Here is a 27,576-nt window from a genome sequence, read left to right as displayed (position 1 = left end):
CATGCTTATATGCAAAGAGAGCTTCCTGCAGTTGTCCTCAGTCACCACAGTGAGTTGGACTGAGCTGTGGCTTTCCTTGTTAGGAAAGCTCCTTTCCTTGTTAGTCGTGTTCGGGTCTGATCACAGTTATCTGTGGTCATTGAGGCACTGGGAAGACGTGGAGGATCCTTGGAGAATGTAATACCAGTTTCTAGAGAAAGTGAAACACCCTGGACTATAAACACATCTTTGTGAATTGCATCACTTCTCCTGCATCCAACCCTAAATCCAAGACTCTGGACTTTATTCCAAAGTCTGTGTATCCCAAGGCAGTAATACCGTAACTGAATCAGAAAACAACTGTGGTGGTTGTCTGCTTCCCTCACGTCACTTAAATCTCTCTGTGGTTTACATATGGGAGATTCATGGATATGGTTAAAAAAACCTGCAAAGTAGCACTCTGTAACTAGGCCAGATCGCTGGGATGTGGTTTTGGAGCACTGTACGTGTTAGTGTGGAGCCTATTTTTATGTTTCTGAGTTAAAAGCTGGCTATTTCTGGATCTATTTGGCTGGTGCAAATTAAAGATCCAGGGCAGTGGAACAACTGGCTCCATGTAAACCTTTCATGTTGGAGAAGATGGTGGCATTGGGAGCTGTCACACAGCTAATGATGTCTGTATATTGCCTTATGCTGGGGTGATGCTCCCAGTTCCTATTAAATGAACGACAGCATCTGATTTATTTGAATTGTGTACTCTAGTGCAGTCACAATTTTATCTAAAAATGTATTTTTTGGAAGATCCATGGTATGCAAAAATGTTCCTAGAATTAAAAAAAAAAAAAAATCTAAAATTTAATCCTGCGACATAGTTGGCAGAAAAGTGCAAGGGCTAAATTTAGCTCTTGGAAAACAAAAAATAGGTGGGAATCTTTCATTAACTTGCAAGACAGAACAGGCATTTTGCTGATACTGGCTCCCAGAAGCATAATTAGATTTAATTTTGGAATATTAGGTCAGTTAGACCATTTGGTCTGGGAGTAGATGAGAAGTGGTGTTTAGTAAGGTTTTTATTGTTCAGGTGTAAGCAGCCTGGGATAAACCAGGCAGAAGTGTGTGTTGTGGGTGCAGTTAAGGTCTCGTTGGGACACCTGTAGGGAGTGTATTTGCAGCAATGAAGCTACAGCATCTCAAGGAATCAAAATGTGGTTGGGATACACAATCAGACCTGGAAAGCTTTCTCAGTCTTGAAATTTAGAGTAATTTTCCTATTGCCACAGCATAATATTAGGACAAATAATTATGAAAGAATTTGTGAAAAGAAATTGAAATGTATGGTCAGCAAATGATTAAAGTTCTTGTAATGAAAGGGGGAAGTTACAGATTGCTGTTACCTGCCTGCCATCCATGTAACACACGAAGAACTGTTAAAAAACAATCCCAACCCTCCAAACAAACAAACCACCATGCTGTGAAAGTAAAACATGTAAACAGAAAGACAGATCACAGGCTCACAGGGTGTTAGGGTTTGGAAGGGACCTCTGGAGATCATCGACTCCAACGCCCCTGCCAGAGCAGGACCATAGAATCCAGCACGCATCCAGATGGATCTTGAAAGTCTCCAGAGAAGGAGACTCCACAACCTCTCTGGGCAGCCTGTTCCAGTGCTCTGTGACCCTCCCAGTGAAGACGTTCCTCCTCATGTTGAGGTGGAACCTCCTGTGCTGGAGTTTCTATCCATTGCCCCTTGTCCTATGCCAGGGTGCAAGTGAGCAGAGCCTGTTCCTTCCCTCTTGACACCCAGCCCTCAGATATTTATAAACATTTATTAAATCCTCTCTCAGTCTTCTTTTCTTCAAACTAAACAGCCCCAGGGCTCTCAGCCTCTCCTTATAAGGCACATGCTCCAGTCCCTTACTCATCCTCTTTTCCTAAAAGATAATCCCAACCCCACAAACAAACAAACCATCACACTGTGAAGGTAAAGCATATAAACAGAAAGACAGGTTTAGAAATTAATTTCAGAATTAGATTTTTTTCAATTATTAGCAGTTTCAGGAAAAAGAACAAATCTAAGGTCATCTGGGGCAAAAAATACTTAATTTTTTTTTCAACCCCCAATTTTTATAATCATTGGCAATTCAGTAAAAACTGGTGGAAGAAAATGCCGTGTAGAGCCAGTGCTGGCACTGCGATAGGCATATGCAGTCTAACAGAGACATTTAAATGCTGTATGAGAACTGGAAGTAAAAGAATTTGTCTTCTGGTGATTAGAACTCTCTCACCCCCTGAAAAAGTGCCTGTCACTGGTGTGAAACGTAAGATGTGAAGATGACTTAGTGAAAGGTCTACAAGTGTAATACCAGCTCTCTGTTCCAGTGTGCTATTATGTCAAACTTTCCCCTTTTGTATTGTCACTGCTGCTTTACTACTCATTTTTCCAAGATGCGGCAATGAAGAGATGAACTCTAACATAGTCAATGGTTATCTCTCCTCTTGCTCTCAGTAAATAAGTTGTCCATCAGTTATTCACAAGGAAGCTGTTCCCTGCTGCTTCTTAATTAGTATATGGCAGAAGTACATACCATGGAGTTACTCTGGGGAAGGAAGTGTTCAGAAAAATTATTTTCCTGGAAACTCTCCTTTCAGAAGCAAACACATTTGCAAAATCTCCTTGTTTTGTGCGAGGGTAGCTCTTCTTCCATGGAGACAGGTCATGAAATAAAGGAAGGAAGAAAGGGGGATCAGGAGACGGTGAGGGAAAAAGACAAAAAGATGTGTACGTTTGTGTTCTTCTGTGTTACTGGGAGAGAGCAAGAGATTAAGAAGTTAGGAAATGAATGTTAAAGCTGGAACAAACAAATTATCAAGAATGTACAGAGGAAACTGAAATTATGGAACAGATGAAACAAAGAAGCATAATTAGCTTATTATCAGCTAATGAAATACCAGGGGAGACCTGTTAATCTGCTCTGTAACCTGGTAAGGATAAAAGCTGACAACTTCCAGAAATTTCATTTTCAACCTATGAAAAATGCTAAAAACGTTTGTGGAATAAAAAAAACTGAGTAACTGAGTCAAGTTATGTGGCTTTTCATTTGTGAACTGGAAATACATTTCCTTTCCCCTTTCTCCCCTCTGTGAGAGAGGAGAGCTGGGGGGGAGGGGGGGGGCTCATCTTGCCAACAGGGGGAAAATGCATTATGGCTCATTTAAGATCCTCCCTTTTAAAAGATTATGGAGATGGCAGATGGGAAATGATTAGCCAGGAGCTAAATTAAAGAAATGCACAAGAAGTGGGTTTGAATGTTGTGACTTGAACAGTATATTCTCTTCTCTTCTATTGCTAAATTTTTCTTTTCATCAGTGACTTCTGACTTCTCACCAATGTGAGCAGAGTGGACTGACTTTATGATTTAGTCTGACTGTTCATTCTTTAAAGCTGGGAAGGGATTTATGCTCTGTGGTAAACTGGTGAGAGCATGGATTCCCTTCCCACTTCTACCCCCTCAGCAGTCTTTTCACCCCTCTCTTTGAGAAATGGATGGGGAGATAGATCTTAGCAACCATTAAGTATCTGTTACAGGTTTGGGGTCTGATCTCATTGCTGATCAAATAGGGTTTAGATATGGATGCCCTTCTAACAAAGGTAGTAGTATTTGGAGTCGTGATAAAGTAGAGGAGAGGCTTCCTTTTACCTGTATGGCTGTTACCCTTCCAGGAAGCAAGTAGTGGTTTCTTAGTAATTGTTGTGAACTGGGAGTATTGGGGTAACAACAATAAAGAGTTGGTCCAGGTTCATGGTAGCTACTGGATTTGTAGTAAAATGGTGACCTATCCCCTACAATATATTGCTATAGATATTAATAAGTAAATGAGATAACAAAACAGAATCTTTGGCATCTTTCAACATATGTGTGGTCAAGGCAGTGGGAGGGGAGCAGTTCTTTGGCCCAGTGGGACTGTGAGGGAGGAGGGAGAGAGCACATCAATACCCATTTCTGGATGTGGTGTTGACAGAGATTGACAGTGTTTAAGGTTTTTTCAGGAAATTGTTTTATGGCAGTAGCTCTGTCGTTGCTTACAGTAGATTATGAAAGGTTGTGTGGTATCACAGGTTAATTTTACTTCAGCTTTTTTGTCTAACTTCTGTTGCAGTTTCTGGCTTTCTGTCAAGATTCTGCTAATCAGTTTCTGTCTCTCTAGTTTGTGTGTTGCGGTGTGTGCAAGCTTGCCACCTATGCTCTGCCTTTCTTTTTTACCTTTGATTATAGAAAAGCCTTTGAAGAAAACAATTTATATAGATAGAAAACACCTGCCAGGTAAGTTTTGTGTGTGATACAGAAGAAGTATTTCCGTGTTACTTGTTGAAACTGTGAATAATAGCTATCAAATAAACATGAGTGACTCTGCAGAAAATCTTTCAGCTGAAGCATCTTTCAACTCTAGACATGTGGCAGTGCTTTAGCAAAAACTAAAACTAGGAAAAAAAAAAGGAGAGAGGAGCCATTCCCTTTGAAATTCAGCATAGAAACGTTCGATAGAATTGAGCATTGGGTTAGCAGATACATCAGAATCACTGCACCCTCGTGAGGGGTAAGGCGTAGCTGTGTTCTTCATGTCCCAGGAGCAGGTAAACCTTGCTTTGATCAAGCCTGGAACTAAAACTTTTCCTGACTGTTCCCGTTCAGCAGTACAATGCTCTTCCCAAGGGGCTGCTTATTGCCATAAGGGGGATGGTAACTCATAATTCTCTTGAATTTCTGTAATATTCTAGTCATGCAGGGATTTGGTAATAATTAATTTACTGTCACCCAGTGATGAATTTTACTACTAAACTTTATAAAATGGTCTCCTCTCCCACTGTTTGGAGACACTCTATTATCACTAGACACAGAGTTTCAGCATTCTTTTTTTTTTCCTTTTTTCTTTTAGTAGGAGACAAAGATAAAATTATTGTACCAGAGTCACTATAAAACTCTGGAGGAAAAATACACATACTTTCTTTTCAGGCTCATGAAAGCTTATCTGGTGATGCTGGCTGCAGTGTCTTTCAGAAGAGATCAGAAGCAGATTTAAAGTTTCAGTTGTACTCAGTAATGTTGGTAAATTCATTACTGATAGAATGGGACAGGAAAGTTCTTTTTATGCCCAATGTAAGTGCTGGCGATTTAAAATTAAATTTACTTATTAGAGAGTTAAACATTGACATTTTTGCTATTTTTTAACTAGTTCAGGTCAGTTGACTTGTGTTGTTTATGTAATTTACAATCATGATATTTAACCCAGTCTTAAATCCATACTTGGATTTATTTTTGGGAAGGGGAAAAAAAAGTCGCTTAAACTAGAAGAGATTCTTTAAAACAGAGAAGTCATCTAAAAAATCAACATTGTTGGAAGCAAAAGTATTAAAAGTTCTGTTGAGTATTTACAAATAGGTTTCCACAGACAAAAACCTGACTTAAAAATTGCCTGACTATTTTATAATGACTAGAAAGCCCACTGAGATAGGTCTTTTCCAGTGCAGTGGACTGTAGAAGGATGTCTCAACATCATTTGCTGCCTCAAAACGTGAAGTAAACTCTTGGATTTCTAGTAACCAGGTGCTGCAGCATTCTTCTGCTGTAATTTAAGATATGTTGAACTGCAGAGTTGAGCAATGTGTGTGTATATACATAAATATATTGTAAATTCTAATGGACAGATGCTTTCACTTTATATATACAATGCTGTGTCTATGTCTATAGATGACTTCAAAGTAGTTTAGGATAACAGCAACCTATCTTGAAAAGAGAATATTTTTTTTTCCTTATCTGTGGCATTTCTCTTCTTAAAAAATTGTTTTAAAAATCCCTTTAAAAAGAGATCTTTTTTTTTTTCCTTATCTGTGGCATTTATCTTCTTACAAATTTGTTTTAAAAGGTGGATCTTCATAATTCCTTTTGGAATAGATAGCAATCAACTGATAGGCTCCATACAAATGCCTTTTTTTTCTAAATAGTGCTAAGAATTGTTTTCTGCAGTAGATTTCACTGCTTGCTCAAGCAACAGATGCTCATTTCTGCACCTAGGAGCTTGTGCTTCACTCTCTCACCTTACTCATCCCCTCCTTCAGTGTTCTGCAGGGTGCCTGCTGGGGCTCTAGTTGTCTCTATTCCCAAGTGCAGATGTCCTCAGACACCCCCCAAATCTAGTGCTGTCTTTATAGACCTCTGAGTACTGATGTAAGCAGTCAGGCTCTATGTGATCCCCAAATGCTCTTCAGGTCTCTTTAACTGCCTGGCTACTTAAGACATGCAGCATTATTCCAAGATTTACAGTAGTCCCTATTAGGTAGAGAAGAGTCAATGTGTCAGTTCAAAGAGCTAAGTTATTTAAAGAGAAATGCAGTCACTGTGGACAGTAAAAAAAGACAAAAAGGGAATTTACCAGAAAATACGGAGTTCATAATATAAATTGTACAGTTATCAGTATTTGCTTAAAGGCAGGGTTGGCACAGTATTCAAATGTCACACAGTTTGAAGAGCAGCAGAATCCCATAACTGCTTTTATTACAGGCTGTGTACACCAGGAAGCTGTAAAACATATTCATGCCATACTAAAATGTGTGGAAGCCTGCAGCAGCAGAGATGGAAAGGTTTAAATATGATGTTAACCTTAAAATGTTATTAAACACAAAAAGAAAGGAACTGTGCAACAAAAACTTGATGTGTGAGTAATCAAATCTTTTTCTTTTCCTGGTGGAAATGCTGAAATGTAGTAGAGTTTAAAAATTAAAAATGTTAAATAGATGCCAAGTTGAGTACATAGTAGATGTTTGAAATTAAAAATGTTAAACAGATGCCAAACTGAGCATGTAGTAGATTTTTAAAATAAAAAATGCTAAATAGGTGCCAGTGTGAGTACCACACCAAAATATAGGTTGTGAAAGAAAAGAGTAAAACTTCAAATGTTTTTAAGGAATTACCTACTTCCCACATTTAAAGTGAGAACTAAAATACAGCATAGCTTTATGCATGAGGTAGGGAAAGATTTCTTCATGCAATGGTGCATTCATCTTAATTTATAATTTAAGAATGCCTATTAAGAGGAGGAGGAGGCAGCTGTATCCATTGGGGGATATCCTGTATAACTGTATACTCAGTATACTTTAGTTTAGTCTGACTGAAACGTACAAAATTATGTTTTTTGTGTAGGTATTTGGAATTTGTATCCCATGTACAATAGTATGTGACCATACTAATTAGTACTTCCATATCCATTCTGAATAAAACAGCAAACCCCACGATGCTGATCTTGACCGTGCTATCAGTAGTGCTAAACTACAGAGTGAGATACTATGGAAATAACCCCCATAAACCCCACTGTGTCAAGGAAGGATGAGGCACTCATTTATTTCTTCTAGCAGATCAATTAATTGTTGCTAACAACATGGTAATTATTAAAATAGCCATTGCTAGAAGTCTAAAATGAGAAGAATTGCAGAGGTTTGATGTGAAGCCGGGAAGCGAGATGTTAACGTGAAACGAGGAGCTGAAATCTGGAATTATGATATACTTGGCTTTCTGCAGTGTAGCTGTCAGGCTCGGGCAGTTTGCTGGTCAATAGTGACATTCTGTGTGTCAGTGAACAGAGTCTCCTGATACCTTAACCTGCAGTTCACACATTACTGAAGCTCCAACTGTCGAACATTCAAGTCCCTTGGTACTACTGCAGCTTCCAGACTCTCCTGACTGGCTCATGTTTCATTCTTTGGCAATTTGCCTTAATGATATCCCTCAGGAGCTTTCAGACCCTCTTCTTTTCCATATTTAATCGTGTTATATTAATCTGAGTGCTGAGCAAACTATGCAGCACAAATTGTAATTGTTCCTGATTTCTGCTGCATTGGTCTGGTAAATTATTTTTTTTTCCATTTAGTGTAAAAATATGTGTGCAAAATTGCAGTATAATTTTTATTTACCAGTCTAAATGTGCAAGACAGCCAGGGTGTGAACACTTTAAGTGCTGATCTGCTCCACAAAGAGGATTTTTTTTCCTGTAAAATCCATAATGTTTTAGCACTTGCTGCGTGGACGGGTTTTACATTTTATTTTTAGCTCTTCCTTTTGTTGTTGTGGAAGTGCATGCTTAATAAACAGTGCCATTATCAAGTTAACCTCAGATAGTAGTTTTGTTGTGATATAAAACATCAGGTCAGTCTTGTCTTTTTCTGTAAGCTTGGTGTCTTCCACACAGGGCTTTCCCCTTTTTTTTTAATTTTTTTTTTTTTTTTAACGAGATTTGTAGTATTTTGTGTGCCAGATAGCAGCTACCTTATTTTGAACACAATCTACTTGTTTTCCATTCTCTTGTAACTCTGTAGTAAAATGAATAAATTTGAATGACTCCCTGATAGCAAAATGAAATTTGATAGATCAGATTTGAATTCTTTAGGCATTCAGAGTGTTTTGCTCAGTTGTGGAGTGAACTTGAACAATATTTAAAATCAGTTCTGTGGATTTTGGAGGGGAAAGTGGGTGTGGGGTTTTCTTGTTTGTTTGTTTGTTGTAGAAAAAGAAAGATGTCTATTTTGAATGGCAAGCAGGTTGTAACACCTCCTTTCTTGGTTAAGGAGTCCTTAATTGTCTTGTGGTGCTAGTGCCAGACTTGACAGTCTCTGCTTGGGGAAGGGAATTTGAGAAAATTGTAATGAAGTTGCTTTGCTGTCACAGGGGATATTTAATTCACTTTTTCAAGGTAGCTCGGAAATCAAGATAGTGACACAGGAGTTAATCCTCCTCCTGATTTCAGTGCTTTCCTGTGACTTCATGCAGGTACAGATTATTTCCAGTTGTTGGAAATAATGTGGACCAAAACACTCCTCTGAGTCTTCTCTGCACAGCGGGGCTGGGTGCAGCTGGGGTGCACTTGAGTTCTGTGTGTTCATGGCAGTTCCCACACTGGACCATGATAAACATCAAGCAGTGAATGGTTATTTCCCTCTTTCCAAGGAAGCATCTGAGCAGAGCTAACTTCCAGCTGACTTGTTAGCCTGACTTCTTGCAAATGTATACGTATCTCAGAGCTCTTCATAGATATTTTTAAGCAATTAAAGGTAATTTAAAAGTACTATAATATTTGGTTTGGAGAGATTAACATTGTTGCATGTCTAAAAGTTATTTTAATATTATTTTTTTTAATTCATATTTTTTTGTTGCCAATTCTGTGTGTGTATTTTTAATTTTAGTTAACTGCTTGTGTTCATGCGTCAGCTGCATTGTTATATCCAATGTATTGGCAACACATTTACATCCCAGTGCTTCCTCCACATCTTCTGGACTACTGCTGGTAAGACAGCTAACCTGTTACCTCCATTTCTGAGATTCTTGCCTGTCTTGTAATTCTAAGTAACTGGTGAAAACGCTGACTGCTTACGTGATTGAATGTATGGAATCCAGTTTAGGAAAGCACTTCAGCTGATGCTTAAATGATGGCTTTAATAGAGATGCTTCAGCATGCCTTTACATAGTGTTTGAATTGGTACCTTGAATTACAGTGCTGATTATGAACAGTGCAGTGTTTTGAATCATGTTTGTAATAACTGTTCCTGTTTTACTGTTAGAGGATGCATTCCATAATTTAAAGATGACTGTGTTATGTTTTTCTTTTATTTGGCATTTACATTAATGTGAGATAAATGATACTGATAGAAGCATTCAGAAGAGAGCCGATCTTTTTTTTTTTCCTCTGGAATCAAACAATAGCAGGTATCAATGCTTCCCTTGGATCTAAAGAGTGACTTAATATTTGTCTTTTAGACCCATCCAGTTTCAGGGTCCTATCTGACACCTTCCTGGAAGGGCTTAAAATCTCCTTTTGGTACTTCCAGATTTTCATTATAGGAGTCCTGCTTCTCACAACATTTTTCTGTTCGCATTACAGACTTTGTAGTTTCAGCAAATTTTTTAGTTTAACAAGAAAGAATCACTTTTGAAACACTTTGGCTCCTTCAAGGGATGATGCTTCCGCATGCCTATGTTTCAAGATTTCAGGCTAGGAAGAGATCTTGTTTGTAGTGGTGCCAGAGATACCAAATGAGAGTTTCCATTAAATCAGGGAGCATCCATCCCTGGAGACTTTCACATTAGCTAGACCACATGGATCTTGGGTGGAAAAATGAACCATTTAAAGCCATTTTAGAGCTGAGGTATTACTATTATGTATGAAAACCTCGTCAAAGTCAGATGCCTACCAACATCAGTCTATGTTTCTGTTATTAATATTTTTATTCACAGAAATAAGTTATGTTAGTGTATTTGCTGGGCTTTATGTTTTAGGTTTTTTCCCCTGCAACTTATAAATATTAATGTTCCATTAAACTCCACTCAGTCTGTTGAACTTCTTGTTTTCAGAAAGGTTCTCATTATGTTTCCTTAAGTCTCTTTGATGGGTTTTCCTCAAGTTTACAACATTTGTCCATGGTATATCTTTTTCCTTGGTAGTTCCTATACTTGGTATGTATATTATTTATTGTTTTCAAAAAGAAATCAAATGGTCTTCTCCCACTCCTCCCTGTACTTTCAACTATAGCTAAGTCTTTCATCTTTAATGATAGTTTTCTTTTGAAGAAACTCTGTCCTAATTGTTTTTTTTCTTAGCTTTGATAAAATGCACCAAGACTGGGGGGTAGAGCTGAGATGTATTTGTTTAGTTTTTTTATTACTTGAGCTTACCACCAGAAGCTTTGTAATTCCTTCAGTATCATCCATAAATCTTTTTCTCAGAACTCAGATCAACACCTTTATTCAAACTGTACCCTGCAGAGTGCATCCTGAATACTAGGAGACTTTTTTATTTCCCTTCCTAAGCAAAGATAATGTTTCCAGAAATAATAATGTTAGATGCTGTACACAGGTTCCTGTGATGATCATAACAGTTGAGATTCTAGGTCATTATGGTGTGACCTGAGAATTTTTTTACTCATTAAAAAGAAGCATGGAGTTTCTTAAACTTGTAAAACTCATTTATTTCCCTTTTTCAAGTAGTACAATGAAGAGGGGGGGGAGGGGAGAAGTTGCCCATCTTTAGAGATGTTCAAATGGAAACAAAGTTCATGACAGGAAATGTACAATTGATGACTTTACCACGGTAGCTATAATTCTGACCTTTTAACTCAGATTTTTGTGCATTTACATTTCTCTGTCTGATAATGTCTGGTTTGAATGGTTCTTTTGTGAGACAGGTTGGAAGAGTGTAATAAAACCACACAAGATGCTTGGTTTTCCTCAGGTTATGGTGGATTAACAGTAAATGCTTTTTTCCCCCTCACGGTTCTGTAATATTTCATCATTTTTTTAATGATGAAATCATAAGGTCAAAGTTTATAGCAGGCCAGAGCTAGTGTGCAGTCCAAGAGGACCATGTCAATTTAAAATTAATCAAATAACTTTCTAATTCTTTTCTGTATATTCACTTTTTCTGTCATTTTCACAGAGCACGTTTGTTTGTTGTGTGTTTTTTTTTTTTTTTAATAAAAGTACCTTTTTCCCCTGTTAGCTTAGCATGTATTTTCATAGAAAATTATTCTGGTTGCTTTACTTGGACTTTATTGACATCTCCAATGGATTCTCATATTTGGCATTGTTCTGAAATGGGATGCAAATAAATGAAGTAGGGGATTATCAGTTTGATAATGTTTTTCATTCCAAGAATCTAAGGCCATTTTAAGAGAAAGATAAAATGTCTTTCAGTCCAGTAGTTTAAATATAGGCCCTGATCCTGCAACTTTTTCTTCCACCTGTTAATCATCTAACCTATGTAGAGAGAAATCCACATTTTTGTTTTCTTATGAATTGAATTTCTAATCTTCAAAATTTCAAAAAACCCCAGATGAGACAATTCTAGAGAGGTTAGAATTTGATACAAGTACATAAATACCTAGCTGGTACATTTTGTGAGCATGGAAACTAAAAAATGTATTTTTGAGTAAAACAGATCTATATAAAAAAAATTACTTAAATTCTTCTACTTTGGCCTTTTTAGTTGAAAAGGCTATTAGGTTCTATCAAGCAACCTGATAGACTGGTTTTAAACATAAGGTAAAAGATGTTCCTAAAGTAGTAAGACTAACTGGCACTGAGTATCAGTGTGGGCTCTAATGCCATTAGCATTGGCCAGGTTGTGAGTACTTGCAAGGTATGTGAACATCCTTTGTATTTATTTACTTCAGAGGGTTTCCCCCCTCCACACACAGTAGCTTCACTCAGCCTTGAATTCCATTATGAGAACTCAAGTGTGAGAGTTGGAACCATCATCCAAAAGAAGAAGAAATGATAAATTTCTAGTTCTAAAAGACATCAAAATGTTAAGCAGTAAAAGTGATTTTAATTTTAGCTCTGGAGGAAGAAAACACAGTGGAGTTAACAAAAACCCAGAGTTCTCTGACTAATTTTAAAGAATTGATTTCTCTTATACATTGTAGTAAGCAAAACAATAATAGGAACGCAGCCCAGTAGGTAACTGGATTTCAAGAAAGAAGGTTGGAGCACCTCTCCTATGGATGCAGACTGGAAGAGTTGGGGCTCTTCAGTCTGGAGAGGAAAATGCTCCAAGGGGACCTTCTTGTGGCCTTCCAGTACCTGAAGGGGGCTACAAGAAAGCTGGGGAGGGACTTTTTAGGGCGTCAGCTAGCAATAGGACTAGGGGAAATGGAGCAAAACTAGAAATGTTTAGATTCAGATTGGATGTTAGGAAAAAGTTCTTCCCCATGAGGGTGGTGAGACACTGGAACAGGTTGCCCAGGGAAGTGGTAGAAGCCTCACCCCTGGAGGTTTTGAAGGCCAGGCTGGATGTGGCTCTGGGCAACCTGATGTAGTGTGAGGTGTCCCTGCTCACAGCAGTAGGGGTGGAACTGGGTGATCCTTGAGGTCCCTTCCAACGCTAACAATTCTATGATTCTCAGAAAGCTTTTACAAAAATTGAGTTTGAACATTGATATGGTAATTACCTTTGAATAAAATGAATTTTTGCAAAGGAAAAAGCTAATTTCATCAAATTTCTGTGTAGGTTCTTGGCAAACTAAATCACTGATGTAAGAATGTGTGACAGTTTTGTCTGTGGATGATAAAGCATCTGTTCTACTGATAGTCTGTTAAGAACATAATGCAATTAGAAAATTCAAGTTGCAATTGTAACCTTCCTTTATGAGATTTGCTGTCTTCTGAATTGGGATATATACACACCTGTTTTTGTGAGAAAGGGACAATTATTTTCCAATTAACTTGGATATTTTGCATAACAGTAATTATTTTAGGCAATGATGCTGTAGATTAATAACTTTTTTGGTAATAGCGTGCATAAGCAAGAGAAAAACTATACAGCAGTTCCCAGTAGTATGATAGTAAGCAATTTCATGTACGTATTATAAACCTCTACTGCTAAGGCTTCAGAATCCAGCAGTAATGAAATTCATTCTTTGCTGGAAATGATCAAAATGACTTTCCATACCTGCAGTTTTTATTTCAAGCATTTTCAAGATGTGTTTATCTAATTAGCTTTGTGCCTTTATTCCGTTAACTTCTCAAAATTGAAATGATGTAGCTGTTGCTTTGTTCTGTAGAAAAGAGCTACACACTACCCTTTTTAATGACAGGTTTACTAATGGAGCAAATCATCAGCTATTTTAAGTCAGGACAGGCCTGGTGAAGCTGCTAGAGCAGCGTTGGAGTACAAGAGAACAAGCGTGCATAAAATGCAGACACGATGCAGCGCTTGTTTTCACTGCAGGTTCTCCACTTCACCTTGTTTGTAAGGCTGATCTCTGATGCGATGAGCCAGAGGACCTCCTTTGCCACATAGTCAGGAGAAGAATCCTCATTTTCACGTCACTCATAGTCCTTCTCGTTAGCTTGGTTATGTTCTTCTAGTTGTTCAAATTAAGGAGGGTTTTGAAGCTGAATGAAAATGTGTCTGCTTTGGAGTGATGCCCATGTACAGTTCCACATAATTTGTGTTTCGTCCACAAAGGCCTAAGGCTTTAGGCTGGATGAAGTTGGTAGGAGGTTCTAGGCTAAACACAATGAAATTTTTGTTTTGGCCTGAGTGATCTGACTTTTTTTGGTTGGTTTTGGTTGGAGTTTTTTTCATCGATCCTCTCCTGCGGGACATCGTTAATGAGAGCAGTTGGCTAATCCAGTCTGTGTGCAGATCTTTCTAAAACTGGCTGCAGTCACAGACAGGTGAGAATTGCTACTTTTGCTCCCAGAGTTGGGAACCAATTGACGAGCCCCCGTGAGCTGGTGCAGCAAAAACTCTCCCCAGGCCTCAGGAAGTCAATTGCCAATCAGTCCATGATCAGCTTAATAAAATAAGTTATTGTATGATAGCTGTCTGTGTAGCTCCATATAAGTTATCTCCCATTTATTTGTCAGAGATTTTTTTATTTAAATTTCTTTGCCTCTGACCCCCTCATATTTTGTTTTCCACCGAGCTACTCAGACCTGCCTATTTATTGCTCATTTCCCAGGACTGAGCAGTAATCTGCAGTACCCAAAAGAATGATGATGATTGTTGCATGTTTTTTCCCTTCAGAGCTGGATACTGAGTATATTTTTGGTCATCTGTTGCCAGGACACATTCACTAGAGGAAGAAACTGCAGGCTATAGGAAGCCATACGAAATTAGCTGAACTCAGTTTCTTGCTTGTGCATTTCAGGAGGTCTCACTGTAGATTCTTTGTGTGGATATTTGTTTTCAGAATGTAGTTCCTTGCCTTATTCAATTTGGAAACGAGAAGTTATACTGTCTACAGTTAAATGTAATACTATACAGCTTGCAGGCACCCACCAAGGAAGGGCTTCAGAATCGCATTCAGAACCAAAGCTGGCACTAACGATGTTTGTGGTGGGGCGATGTTAACCAGTACAGTTAAATCCTCCAGAATGGTGTTTCAAAATCCATCGTAATTCTAGAAACAGGCCACTTTTGGAACTGCTGGATTAGCTCTGTTATACTGGGTATTGAAACTGGGCATGGCAAGCTGGTTGTCACACTCTACACATCGTCTCACTCGTACTTCCATAGTCAGGAACAGTGTCCTTTATTTTGTGGTTGTTTTTACTGCAGATTAAAACCCCCAAGAAACCTACACAATAAAATTTCCCTTGTCTAGTAAAAAATTCAGTGCAACTGTGTTCATTTAATAAAGGCTTAATCAATGAATGATAACTAGGGACTGTATATGCCAAGATTTATATATATTTTTTTAGTGGAGAAATGTAGTAGTTGGTGCTTAAAAGCTGATCTTTTCCAATTTTTTTCCTCAGTGCACCAATGCCTTATCTAATTGGCGTCCACTTCAGCTTAATAGAGGTAGGTTTACTCTACACTTCTGTGTACTGGTAAGCATGAGGGGTGTGTGCCATCAATGATAATTTAAGTGGAAGTGCTTTATTTTAGCATAGAAAAATAAAAAAAATAGATTTCAGATGCTTTACAAAGAAGAAAAATGCCTTGATTTTAAATCTTGCTTTTCAAGTGTTTTATGGAGCCATGTAAGCTCTACATCATGATTTGTTTCTGTCTCTATTATATAGCTCAATTATAGTATTATTTTCCTTGCCTTTTTTTTTTTTTTTTACCGGTTCAACAACGGATTTTGCAAGTAATAAGAATTGTTCACATTTATTTTGGAGTCACCATCAATTAGAATTCAGCATTTTTCTGATGTCCTAGATAAACTCTGTTCCTGTCCCTCTGAAAATCTGTGTCTAAGATTCATTCCATTACATTCATAACTGTTAATGTAGAAATGAATGTTTTGTGTCAAAAAATAGCCTTTTCAGATCAGAACACATAACAATAGAACTCATCTGAGTGGTAAGTAGTTGCTGGGACATAAATAGCTTTGCCTCTTGCCATGGTCATTGAGTGATACCATTAAGCTTACTTGTATAGTCTGATTATCATGTGGAATCTGTAATTTATTGATTTACATGTCTGCTTCATCAGTTTCTAAGGATCAATTCACATTTGCTAAGCTGATGAGGTGGGTTCTACCTCAGGCTGAGCCACCAGCACTTTTTTGTTTCCAAAAAAAGGGCCTTTTATCATGTGTACTTGGTGAGTCTAGGCACAGCCTTCTGTTCATTCAAATCAGGTTCATCTTACCTGCATACAATGATTGCATCATCTTGACTGGGATCTTTTTCCTTGTTCCATCTGAAAATAACAGAACAGAAAGGCTTGCTCTGAGAAGTCATTCAATTCCTTCTGGATTTCTGTTCTTCTATAGTAGTAGTAGACATCACATGCCTGGGACTTACATAAATCTGCAAATCATTACTTAGTTTTCTCTGTTTTTCATCTGATTACATGACGAACATCCTGTTTGATTTTCACAAATAGGAATAAAATGTTGTTATAAGCTATGTATACTTCCAGTCTGTTTAACTGTTTTGTGTAAATCTTGGCTTGCCAGAATTCACTTCTTGAACGTGCTTGTATTTCAGAGATTATTGGTATAACCTTACTGTTTGATGAGCAGGAAGTGTTTTTTAAAAGCTGTTCTGAATCCTGTGTCTAAAGCTGTAAACTTCGTCTTTGCCGTTGTTGTCCTTTGCAAAATCATTGTTTGTAACTAGCAGGTTGTAATAAAAATGTACTTCAGGAGGATGCCATAGTAAAATGTTTTTCCACTATTTTTTTTTTTTTTAAACCTCTTAACAGAGAGTGAAAAATAGATCACTGGAGGACGTGGTTTTGCTAAATGTTGATACAAACACTCTAGAAACCCCTTTTAATGACCTGAGCAATCTACCTGGTGAAGTGGTGAGTCTTATCAGATATTTCATTCTTTCTTTCCTGTATAGGTGCTTGAATTACTAGTAGTTATTTTTGTGTCTGGTTTTGCTAATGCTATAATGGGAATAAGGGGGTGAAAAGCACCGAATGTAGACCCCTGTATTTGAGATTCTACCTTTTTGACAGTTGAGGAGATGCTGAATGGAACATCGTATTCCTTATTGTAAAAGTGGGATCATAATTATGAAGCGAGCTGCATTCATTAGGCATAGCTGCTTTAAACGCAAGAGTCTCTTCATCTCGTTTTAATCATTATATTACAAAGTAGGCATTTCTGTCTGCCTAGTGGCATGTCTTGCAAAAGAACGAGAGAGTTTTTGAAGGCAAAAAGAAGAAGGGGGCCAATTATCGGCTCCTGCTTCCCTGCCACCTGCCAGCGCTTTCCTTTTAATTAATGATCTGATGGCACTGGTCAATATAATAAGAAATGCTTGTACAGTTGGGGTCAGAAAATTCAGGCTTTGATCTTCTTCAACTTTCTGAAACATTTATTTGTTTTCTCTAAATTATTTCAGTTTTATTTTAATCTCTTCTATCCTGCTGAGGGCTGCGTGAATGAAAACCTATACTGTTTGTCATTTGCTTTGGCAGAGCAAAGGCTGCTTACTTAGAATTCTATTTGTAAATTAAACTGCAGACCCAGTTTGTCATAAAAGACATCTGATCCTTTTGAAATGACGAAAACTGTCTTTTGTCTGTAAAGGATGATAAATTAAGTGCCAGTTCTTTCTGGACTTTGATCTTGCAGAGGGTCCCCATTCCCCCATGTCGTGTCTCCCCCCTGCTTTTTTTTTTATTTTCCCTGCCTTTTTTTTTTTTTCTTAATGCCTATAGGAGAGCATATTCATTTTAAATAGTCACAAAATTCACTTTCCTTGATTTTTCCCAATAGAGCTCTAAGAGATTACCATTGCAAAAACACCATTTTGATTCTTTAGTTATAGGTGCTCAAACTGTCAGAAATGGTTGTCAAGACAAAAAAATTTATATCAGAATGTGAAGTGAAAGAGTTAACATTTTCTGAAATTGTAAACCATCAAAATAAACTGCCTTAATCAAAGTAAGGTGACACACCATGTCTTTTGGTTGGTAATTTGTATGTATTTGTTGCAATGGATATCAGACTCTTAATGATTATATTAATGTCAGTTCCCTTCGATTTTAATGACGTTAAAATGTAGACTTTTTATAGATCATCTGGTAAGTCTTTCTTTTGACTCAGTATCAACTACAGTTTAGAAATGTAATAGGCATTACAGAGATGTAAAAATTATTCTGATGTTTTGTGATTTAATGTTAGTATATGCACACACATGCATGCAGATACAATATTTTTTTATATTATATTTATATTTTTGTATATTACATTTTCCAAGAGTATAGCAGTTTAAAAAATGAGTAATTTTCTGGTGCATCAGTAATTTCAACAGACCTTGCATTCAGTGAATAAAATTGAGCTTATAATGTCATGGAGGTACATACTTCTTGTCAAATGAGAGCTAGATGTAGAATGGGGGATTACACACCAGCTTCCACAAGATACTGGAGTTGTAGCTGGAGGTCCTTCAAACAGTAAAAGTGGATTTTTGTACAGTGAGAAGGGCTTCTCATGTGTTTTACACATGCATAGCAAAATGATCTATAAATGAGCAGGCTAGTACGAAGAAAATAATGATACAGATCTTCATACTTTCAGAAGTATCTTCTCCCCCAGGATATATCCGTGTTCCTATCATTAATGTTAATGAAGGTTATCCAAGTGTACACACTATACAGTAAACTCAAAATGCTTAGTTCTATAGCCAATATAAACCAAAACAGAACAGTGTTTAATCCAAAATATACTTGCAGAATTTGATTTTTTTTTTTTTTTAATGAAGCATTTAATTTGAATATTCCTGTTTCTTCCTCTACTTCAACAATATAATAGTTGGAAAACCTGGAAACAAAAAAGCACATATCATGACAAAATGCTTGTCCTTCTTTTGCATTCATGAGAGCTAGTGCCAGGGCTAGCATCTTGGTTAAAAGGTTTAAGACGTAGGAGTGTAGTGTCAAAAGTGATAGGTTAGACTTAAAACATTAAAGTAAATGTCAAAGATACTTTTGTATGTGAAACATTTTAACCTATATAAATAAAACTCATAAGCAAAAGTAAAACTTCTGATGAAAAAGTGTAATGAGTACCTTTGAAGGGTGTTAAAAAAGAATGAAGAGCTGGAAGTAGGAAGGAAGCCCTAGTCTTAATATGCCTTTCAGAAACTGATTTCAGGCTGGTTAACAGCCTTACAAAAGAAATGCAGTTATTTTCAGAGTTTTCTAAAACTGTTTCTTCTGCCTGAAGGAAATGGAGTAATTCTTGATCAATAAACTCGATGATGTCCTCACAGCATAGGTATTTAATAGTTTACCCATGTGTGAGTAATATGTCTATTAAAATGCTCCGATTGTGAGTTTTTTCATGATAAATTTGAAGGTAGAAGAAACCATTACTCTATGGCATTGTCTAATAAACTGGATAATAAATTAACTGAGATTTGAAGGCATTTTTAAATCAATCATTGAAGCATTTAAATTATAGTTACAGGCTAGATGACTTTCTATGCATGTGAACTCTATTACTCTGTCAGACTGACCAGTGGTCTTGACTGCGCAAAGGTCAGTGGTCACAGTTGTCCTGAATTACCAGTCCTTTTTTCATGTGGACCCTCTGCTGCGTTGCATGCTGTAATCTTCTTAATGGCTTCATTCCAATATTCACACATAATATTTTAGATTTATTGACTGTTAGAAATACTACCATGCCAGTAGCAGTTCCGCTACTCCTAAGGTATTTAAAATTGGAAAAATAAATCAAGGCAAGACTTGCAGGAATCCTTTGTTTTCGTAGAGGGGGGAAAAAGCCTCTTTTTCCTCTCTTCTGACAAGAACACTTGTTTTTAAATTTCATCATTTCACTGTGAATTTATCTATTATTTTTTAATTAAATAAAAAAGAAAATAAGTAGCCACTTCTGTGGGAGTAAATTTCCTGATACAATAAGGCTTAGATCAGGACTTTATTAATGTAAGATGTTGGGAAAAGAACGTTTGTGGTGTATATAAATTAGCAGAGACCACAGACACTCCTATAAACTTCGGGCCTGATCCTGCAATAACTCCTTGCAGTCAACTCTGACAAAAAGATAACTCCTTTGCTTAAATTTGAACACCCTCAAGAAAAAGCTTGGAGAATTGAGGGCATCACTTTCAGCCACCAAGCCTGACTGACTTGTGTGTAGACTAAGCAGAAGTGTAACAAGTATGATCTTTAGGAAACAACAGTCGTTATAGATCTTCAGCATCCTCTGTGGTCACTAAATATTGTTAACTGTAAAAGTTACATGTCTGTCGAAAGATGTGCAGCCTTTGTAGCACGTGAGGTGCCTGCACGTTGTGGTACAATACAGAATTGAAGCAGGATTTAATTTAAGAGTTTTGAGTTTGAGATTGCTAAAGTCACCAGGTTTTAATATCCTAAGCTGAGCATGGGAACATTACTGTTCTAAAAGTAACACGTGAGAAGTAGATGTAATTCATGTAGAAAATGAAAATTACTTTGTAAAACAACTGCTGGGAGTGCAAGTTATTTCTGAAAATATAATGATTAATAGTTTCATGAAGAAGTTGTGGTCACTGTGTAATAGGGCAACTAAAAAGTTTTCTATGTGAAATGTAAATGCTGTAATTTACTATACTTTCCCATCAGAAAATATTGCTGGTATATTTTAGAAACTCAGATCAGTCAGCAGTGTTTGCAGTGTCGTAAGGCAACTATTTTTTGTGAATATGAAGTATTAGAATTGAGATTCTGTTGAACCTCAAAGTAGTTTTAGAAACTGGAATGTGACATTGAAAAGTACAACTGGTTTTGAAAACTTTTGCATTTCAGTAGTTGTTTTCATCTAAAGGAGTGTTTGTGATCAAATACTGGAGATCTCTCTGAGATGCCTAAATCCTGTGTGTAGCTAAAGTCAAATATGAAGAAGCCCTTTCATTAATAATATTAGTTTTAACCATCATCAGATTCCATTTTGTTGTAAGGTTTTTGGTTTGTTTCTCTTCTCTGCCATCTTCTCTCGCTTTCTTGCTATGGAGAGTGGGCTTACTTTTATGGTGATGTGATCTAATAGGCAACACCAACCAATAGTTTAAATCTTAACAACTCACTGACACCAGAGAAACACCTGGATAACTTTTTTTCCAGAGATCTGGTAGTCATTGGGAACCTCAATGATTTCTCAGGCAGCTAACTTTTTGAATACTCATTTATACGCTTGAATGTATATGGGTGATTAAGTAAAAGCTTTAATGACAGTTACATGATTTTGTTAATTTAGATTTTAACTTTCTGTGCAGTTCTGTTCTTCTACTCACATGGATATTTAAGAGATACTAGTTTTGTGTCTGATCAGGTAGTTTTATATCAGGAATCTCAGAAGGGATATAAAGTGACGGTTTGAAAAACGACACTTTCTTTTAATGACCAACACAATATGTTTGTACATTTTAGATACCTTTAGTTACATATGACAGCAAAATCACTTCTCAATCTTATGACTTTTTAAATAACTGGAAAACTGTTGATTTAAAGCCTCCTGAAGCTCTAATAGCTCTTCATTGGTAGCATTTAGCAGTCTTAACTCAAGTCACCATCCTATGAGAAGCTGTTGCTAGGAGAAGATAAAAACAGTTTGCTTCTAGTGTAAATTAATAGTGCAGTTTCTGAAACATCACTACTGTCTGCTAGAAATACATTCTAACAGCATTCTAACCCCTGTGGTTTGTTTGCTTGCAGTTCTTTATATTTAAACTTTATAAAAGGCTTTTTCTGCTTAAGGCATGCAGAGAATGGGATAAAAAAGGTTTGGCATTCGTAATCACAGAATTAAAGCATATATGAGGAAAAGATTTTTGATAAAGGTGCTGCTTGGTATTTTTTGGCATGGATCCAGAACTGTGTATTTTCTTTGAAATTTTAAGAACTATTAATGATGTCCCCCAGGGGTCTCACAGTTCCTTGGTTTTAGGTTCATGGATCCAAGCAATCACAATCCTGCTGTGTACCATTTCCTAAGCAGTTCAAAGCACCCAATATCTTATCTGTACTTACTGTATTGACTGTAATATCTACTTTATAACTCTATCTTTGATTAAACTGTGCAACTTGGAGAATTTGCCAGCAACCTACCCCAAGTGCTCAGCTGAGTTTGCCATCACTCAGTGGCAGGAGAAGCCCCGAGAAAGCATCGTCCCAGTGTGTACATGGTTGCTGACTGCAGCGTGGAGGTCTCAGGGGTGCTTAAGATGTGTTTCAGCCAGGATTCCAGTTGTGATGACTGGGAAATCAAGGTTGTGGCCCACATTATCTCTGCAGGCTTTGTCTTAAGAGCACTGAGCTCCTAGCACTTCTGTAGAATGATCAGATCTATTGAAACTCTTCTTGCCTTTTAGCATTGCATCCTGAGAGGAGAAGTTGGAGGCACTTTTTTTCAGCTCCAGCATGGCCTTTCTTAGGCTCAAACTCCCTCCAGAATGGCAGAACAGAAATATGCATCTTGCTTAATGCAGTTCTGTGCTGAAGAACCTGTCTATGAACAGGCAGCCCATCTAACTAATAATGTACCAATACTGCAGTGAAGTGGGAGATGTGTTGCTTTCTGTTGTTTTCTAGCATGTTTTTGCCTAAAGCTTTTTGTTTATCAATTTGTGTTATGGTACGCAGGGCCTGCCAGAGCTGAGTAAATCAGAAAATACAATTTTGCTTCACATCCTCTACTTTGTCCTATGGTTCCTACGTTCTTTCTTTGATTATCCTGCCTTACTTTCTACCATAATTCCCCCAAATTCACAAGGTATAATTTAGAAGAATGTACGTTTAAAAGAATGTAGAGAATTTTCTGCCTTCCCCCTCCCTTTTATTTAGAAGCTGCTTTGTCCATCATGACAGCAAAGACATTTTAAGGGTGACAGTTCTTTTCTTGACCTCATGTTGCTGCCTTTGTTTTAGTGCAGCTGAGCTAATGTTGATGGGCAGATTTCCCTTATGCAAAGGATATATACATTTATTTCTAACAGAATTAAATAAACCTTATTTTTAATAACCACTCATAATCATACAGTACAGAACAAAAAACCCCAAAACACCCCAAAATGAAGACCTGCATTTGTTTTTTTCAGCCTTAAACTGCTTAATTGTTTTTTGTTCTCAGACATGTTTCTTTTTTTTTGCTTTTGAGATGCAAGGGAAGAACATAAATGAGCCTTGTTGTATGCTTTCCATGGGCTAAACGAATCAAGCTCTAAACTTTTATCTAGATCTATGAGCTTGGATATAAATTGAAAAGATCACAGCTATGGGGAAAAGACCTATACTGTAAAGGCCTTTCTGCATAGATTATGAACATCATAACTCAATAATTTTTTTTTCAAAACTATAGTTATAATTGGACCCAATGGGGATCTCTCTCTTTGATCAGATCACAGTAACTGTGACTTTACACTAGAAAATGTCACTACTGTGAAGGTTTATCACCTGTAGAGCTGGTCTTTTCTCTGATGCCATGTTCAGTTCTCATTAGCATTATTCAAAGTTTAGTTGTTAATTAGGTTGACACTTCAATTACAATCATCATCTACAAGAGCAGTCAGGGCTGCTTGCATAAAGAAACAAAAAGATACTCCTTCTTGCCTGTATTTCTAGAAGAATGAAAACTGTTTTGGCGATTGTGTTTATAATGTTGTGTTGAAAGGATAACTCTGAATGTTACTTTGTGTAGTGTTTAGCAACTGAAGTATTGTGTTACTAGTTATATTGCAATACAAAGTGATGTAGAAACATCTCTTCAATGTAATTGGATCTGACTTCTCCAGATTTCCCTCATGATGAAAATTTATTAATAGAGTATGGACTACAACTGGGTATAATTCCCCATCTTTAAAGAATACTGTAATAATTCCAGTATTATGTGATTTTTTTATTTTTCCCATCCAAAGCATCTCCAGTGGGGGCCATCTAAATTAAAATGTCTCTCTTTATTTTTCTAATTCTGTGTAATAATCAGTGATTGCCACTTGCCAAAAAAGAAAAAAAAAAAAAAAGGACAGACCTTCAAAGATCAGTCAAGCACTAAATTTTTTTATCATATGTTTTTCCACTAACATTTAGTGCCAACTAAATGTTGGGGGTTTTTTTTGCCTTTAAGACATTTTATCTTCCAGGACAATTGCAAAAGCCATGTAGCATTTAATTTAGACAAACTTTTCTCAACTGTATTTGAGAATACGTGGCAGGTGCTGCTCCCATGGTGCATGAGAAATGATGTAAGATAGTAATTTGACTTTAAAAAAAAAGCCTAAAACTGAATAGGAAGTGGCCATTAACAGTCTTTAAAATTAAGCCTTCACAGTATAAATAAAGTATATCCAAATGTTATTGTTCAAAACAAGTAGGTACATGTTATGAATGAGGGGAAAAAAATCTGCAGAAAAGTAGCTCACACGCATTCTGCTGTAAAATAATTAAGCTTATTTATGTCAAGAGGCCTTGGGAAAAAAGAGAGCATAAACCAATTTGCATTAGCAGTCTACCATCATCCCCTGGTTTCATTTCAATTAACAGACCAGCAGGTGCTCTTTGCAGTTAAAAAGATAAGCTATCAAGGAGGAGGATGAATTTTTGGCTGACCTGTAGACACCATGGTTTGCCTGCTGATTGGGTTCATACCATGCTGTACCAATTTCTGAGGTGTTAATTTAACTGTTCCACTCTGTCGTGCAGGTCTCAGCCTTGAAAAATAAACTGAAAAAGCAGTCTACAGCTACGGGTGATGGAGTGGCCAAGGCCTTTCTTCGGGCACAGGCAGCACTGTTTGGATCCTACAGAGATGCACTGAGATACAAACCAGTAAGGCTTATTCTTTACCTCTTTTTATTTTTTTTTCCTTAATTTGTAAGAGTAGAGTCTCATTCTTTGCAAGGAAAATATCAAATGTTTTATTCCAGCCTGAAGTATTTTAAAGAAAATGCTTTAAATCTAACTCCTATGCTAAGGAATATATTGGCAGTTTAGAAGACCACCTCGTGATGGTGACTTGTACTAAAAAAAACAAACACCCACCCAAAGTTAGCTAGTTTATTATATGTTTCACTTTCATAAAGCATTTAGTATAAAATCAGATTGTATTAATGAAAGTACAAACACACAGCTCCCCTGTTGTAATCTAGAGACTTTGCTGTGTTTGGAGCCAGAAGCTTTTTATTTTCTAGCAGAAGTCAGACACCAGTCATGTATCTCTCGAATTGCACACTTACCTTGATACCACTGTAGCAGATGTTAGCAGAGCTAAAAACCCATTTCATCCCATCAGAACATTCTGCTGGTACTCAGTAGATTAATGTGTTACGGGCTTTTGTCCTTTCTGGTTTATTAGGGTGGTGGATATTACAGATAAAATCATTTATCAGAACCAATTTAGAGATTGGTGAAGTCTGTTACTCCAGATTATTTTCCTGTGATACATTTAATCTATTGTTAGTAGTTCCATTTGATAGAATGGATTGAGCTAATATCAACTGAATCAGATTCTGAGGATATGATTTTTGATGGCCTGATAAATTCAAATAAATATTGATCTTGATAAAAGAAAATCATTCTGACTTGAGGCATCACATTTATAAAGCTGGTGGGTTAGTGGGTGGATGTTTGTTTGGGGGAATTCTGTTGATAGGGAAGGAACTATGTGGTATTGCTTGATGCAAATGAATAGAGTAGTTATTAATTCCAGATGAGGCCTTCTCCTGGAGGCACAGCTCCTCCTTTCATGGACGTATGGCACAGCCTGCCTTCTGCTCAAGTGGTTCTCTTACAGGTAGTCTTTTTTGCTGTGAGCATTTTGCACACTAGCTCTTTGTGCCACTGATGACCATTATTTAATGAGATGAAAAGTAATCCATGCAGAAATCACAGAGTTAACCAGGCTGGAAAAGACCTTCAAGATCATCGAGTCCAACCTATCACCCAACACCATAAACTAATGTTTAAGGGTTTAGTTCAAGTCTTTGCATTTAGCAGTTGTAATATCCCTATGATACACAAAGCCAGTTTGCCTACTATATTGAAATGATTGTATCTGTTTTCAAAATCACTGGAGTTCAACAAAGCACTCATGTCAGTAAGACAAATAATTCAGTAAAATAGATAATTGCTGTTTATTCCATAGTGGCGTGACCTGATACTGCTTCAGGAGGAGCTGTCTAATTTGTGCTTTCATTTAAAGGTGGAGATAGTCCATACCAGCTCACACGAAGAGCTGCTAAGTCAAAAAATGCTTTACCCTACATTTGATGTATACAAACAGAATGATGTCAGTCTGGTTGATGTCTTTAACCTCTATTCTGACCAAAAATAGGCTAGGGTCATACCTGTGTTTTGGTGAGTTTGTTGAACTGAATGTACAAGTTCTTTAGCATTCTGGTTAGCACCTCTGTTGAAATAATCTTTCCTTTTAACTGATTTGCATGTTATTTCAGTTTATCTGTTGGCATATCTGAGATCTTTACATTTGCGCTGTTCTGGAAGCAGTGCACCATTCCTCATTTCAACTGGCAGGCATTTGTCAAAGTGACCTTTGCAGTTTTTCTTTCTGCGTTATTTTATTTTGCCTTTTTTTTTTTTTTTTTTTTTTTTTTGTGTGGGGTTTTGGGGTTTTTTTTGGCTCCACTGATTGCATGTAAATGCATAAGAAGGTATTTATGAAACCATTGTGACCTGATTTTTTTTTTAAAAATTTTTTTTTAAAAGATACGTTGTTTCAGAATATTTTAACGGAAGTCTGCTGGCAAATAGCAGCATATCTTGGATTGGTGTCAACTTGTCCAAAGACAAAGCATGTTTAATAATAAAAAAAAAAAAAAAAAGAAGAAGAGTATAGCTGTTATTTTGAGCTGTGTTCTCATGGTTTTAACTAATTTAGTAATTTTGTGATAGAAAAATCTATTAGAAACTGTTCTGGTTTAGTAGAAACAAGTTGTGCCATCATTGTTTAGGTCTTCTTACACATGCCTTTTGAACTAAAATGCGTTGTGAATCGGGTAGTTCAAAACAGATTAAATCACATTGACTGTATTAAGACCATTTGTTGGGAGTCTCAAAATTAGTGAATTGTGTTTGCAAAGAAAATACTTCCCTTTGTTTTGGACTCAATGGTGCTAGATCAAATAAAGTAATCTAAACCGCAGCTGTGGAGGTAGTTTACATTCTTTCAGCAGCTCAAGTAATACTCACGTAGAAAATAGGTATAGGCTGTACTTAAATGAATGTATTTCCTACAGAGATTTTAAATACTTTTGTTATAAATAAGCTTATAATTTTCAGAATCAAGAAGTGAGAGGTTTGGGGGTACCATTCTTTGGTTTGCAAGCATCCCAGTGAAAAATAAAATCATGCATTTGGATAGTTATGTCTTGCAAGCTGAAAAAAATATCTTTAAAGGAACTGTTTCTCTCACAACAGTGTGTTCTGTATGATTTTTAACTTGAAACATGAAACAACTGTCATTAATATTCACTTTGAGTAAAGAACAGCTTTACTGGTGTCTGTACTCATCCAACACTTCTCTTCCCTCCAAACGCTGTTCATCACACCGAGCACTCATTCTGGGCAACTGTTTGTTTTCAGCACAGGACAGATTCTCCTCGGCGTAGCAATATGTCTTGA

At 36.9% G+C, this 27,576-nt stretch overlaps 1 protein-coding gene across 1 annotated transcript in view; it reads left to right on the top strand.

Annotated features, from left to right (window-relative positions):
* Positions 1-27,576, top strand: part of DENND1B (DENN domain containing 1B) — a 161,506-nt gene that overhangs the window by 93,945 nt on the left and 39,985 nt on the right. Inside the window, exons 11-14 of the mRNA XM_054384311.1 lie at positions 9,209-9,309; positions 15,285-15,330; positions 16,687-16,788; positions 24,640-24,765. Coding sequence (XP_054240286.1) covers positions 9,209-9,309; positions 15,285-15,330; positions 16,687-16,788; positions 24,640-24,765 — 375 coding nt within the window. The remainder of the gene's footprint in view (positions 1-9,208; positions 9,310-15,284; positions 15,331-16,686; positions 16,789-24,639; positions 24,766-27,576) is intronic.

This window comes from Indicator indicator, chromosome 10, assembly GCF_027791375.1.
Source record: "Indicator indicator isolate 239-I01 chromosome 10, UM_Iind_1.1, whole genome shotgun sequence".
Classification (NCBI taxonomy): Eukaryota; Metazoa; Chordata; class Aves; order Piciformes; family Indicatoridae; genus Indicator; species Indicator indicator.
Note: the sequence above shows the minus strand (reverse complement) of the source record. Positions and strands in the feature narration are given on the sequence as shown.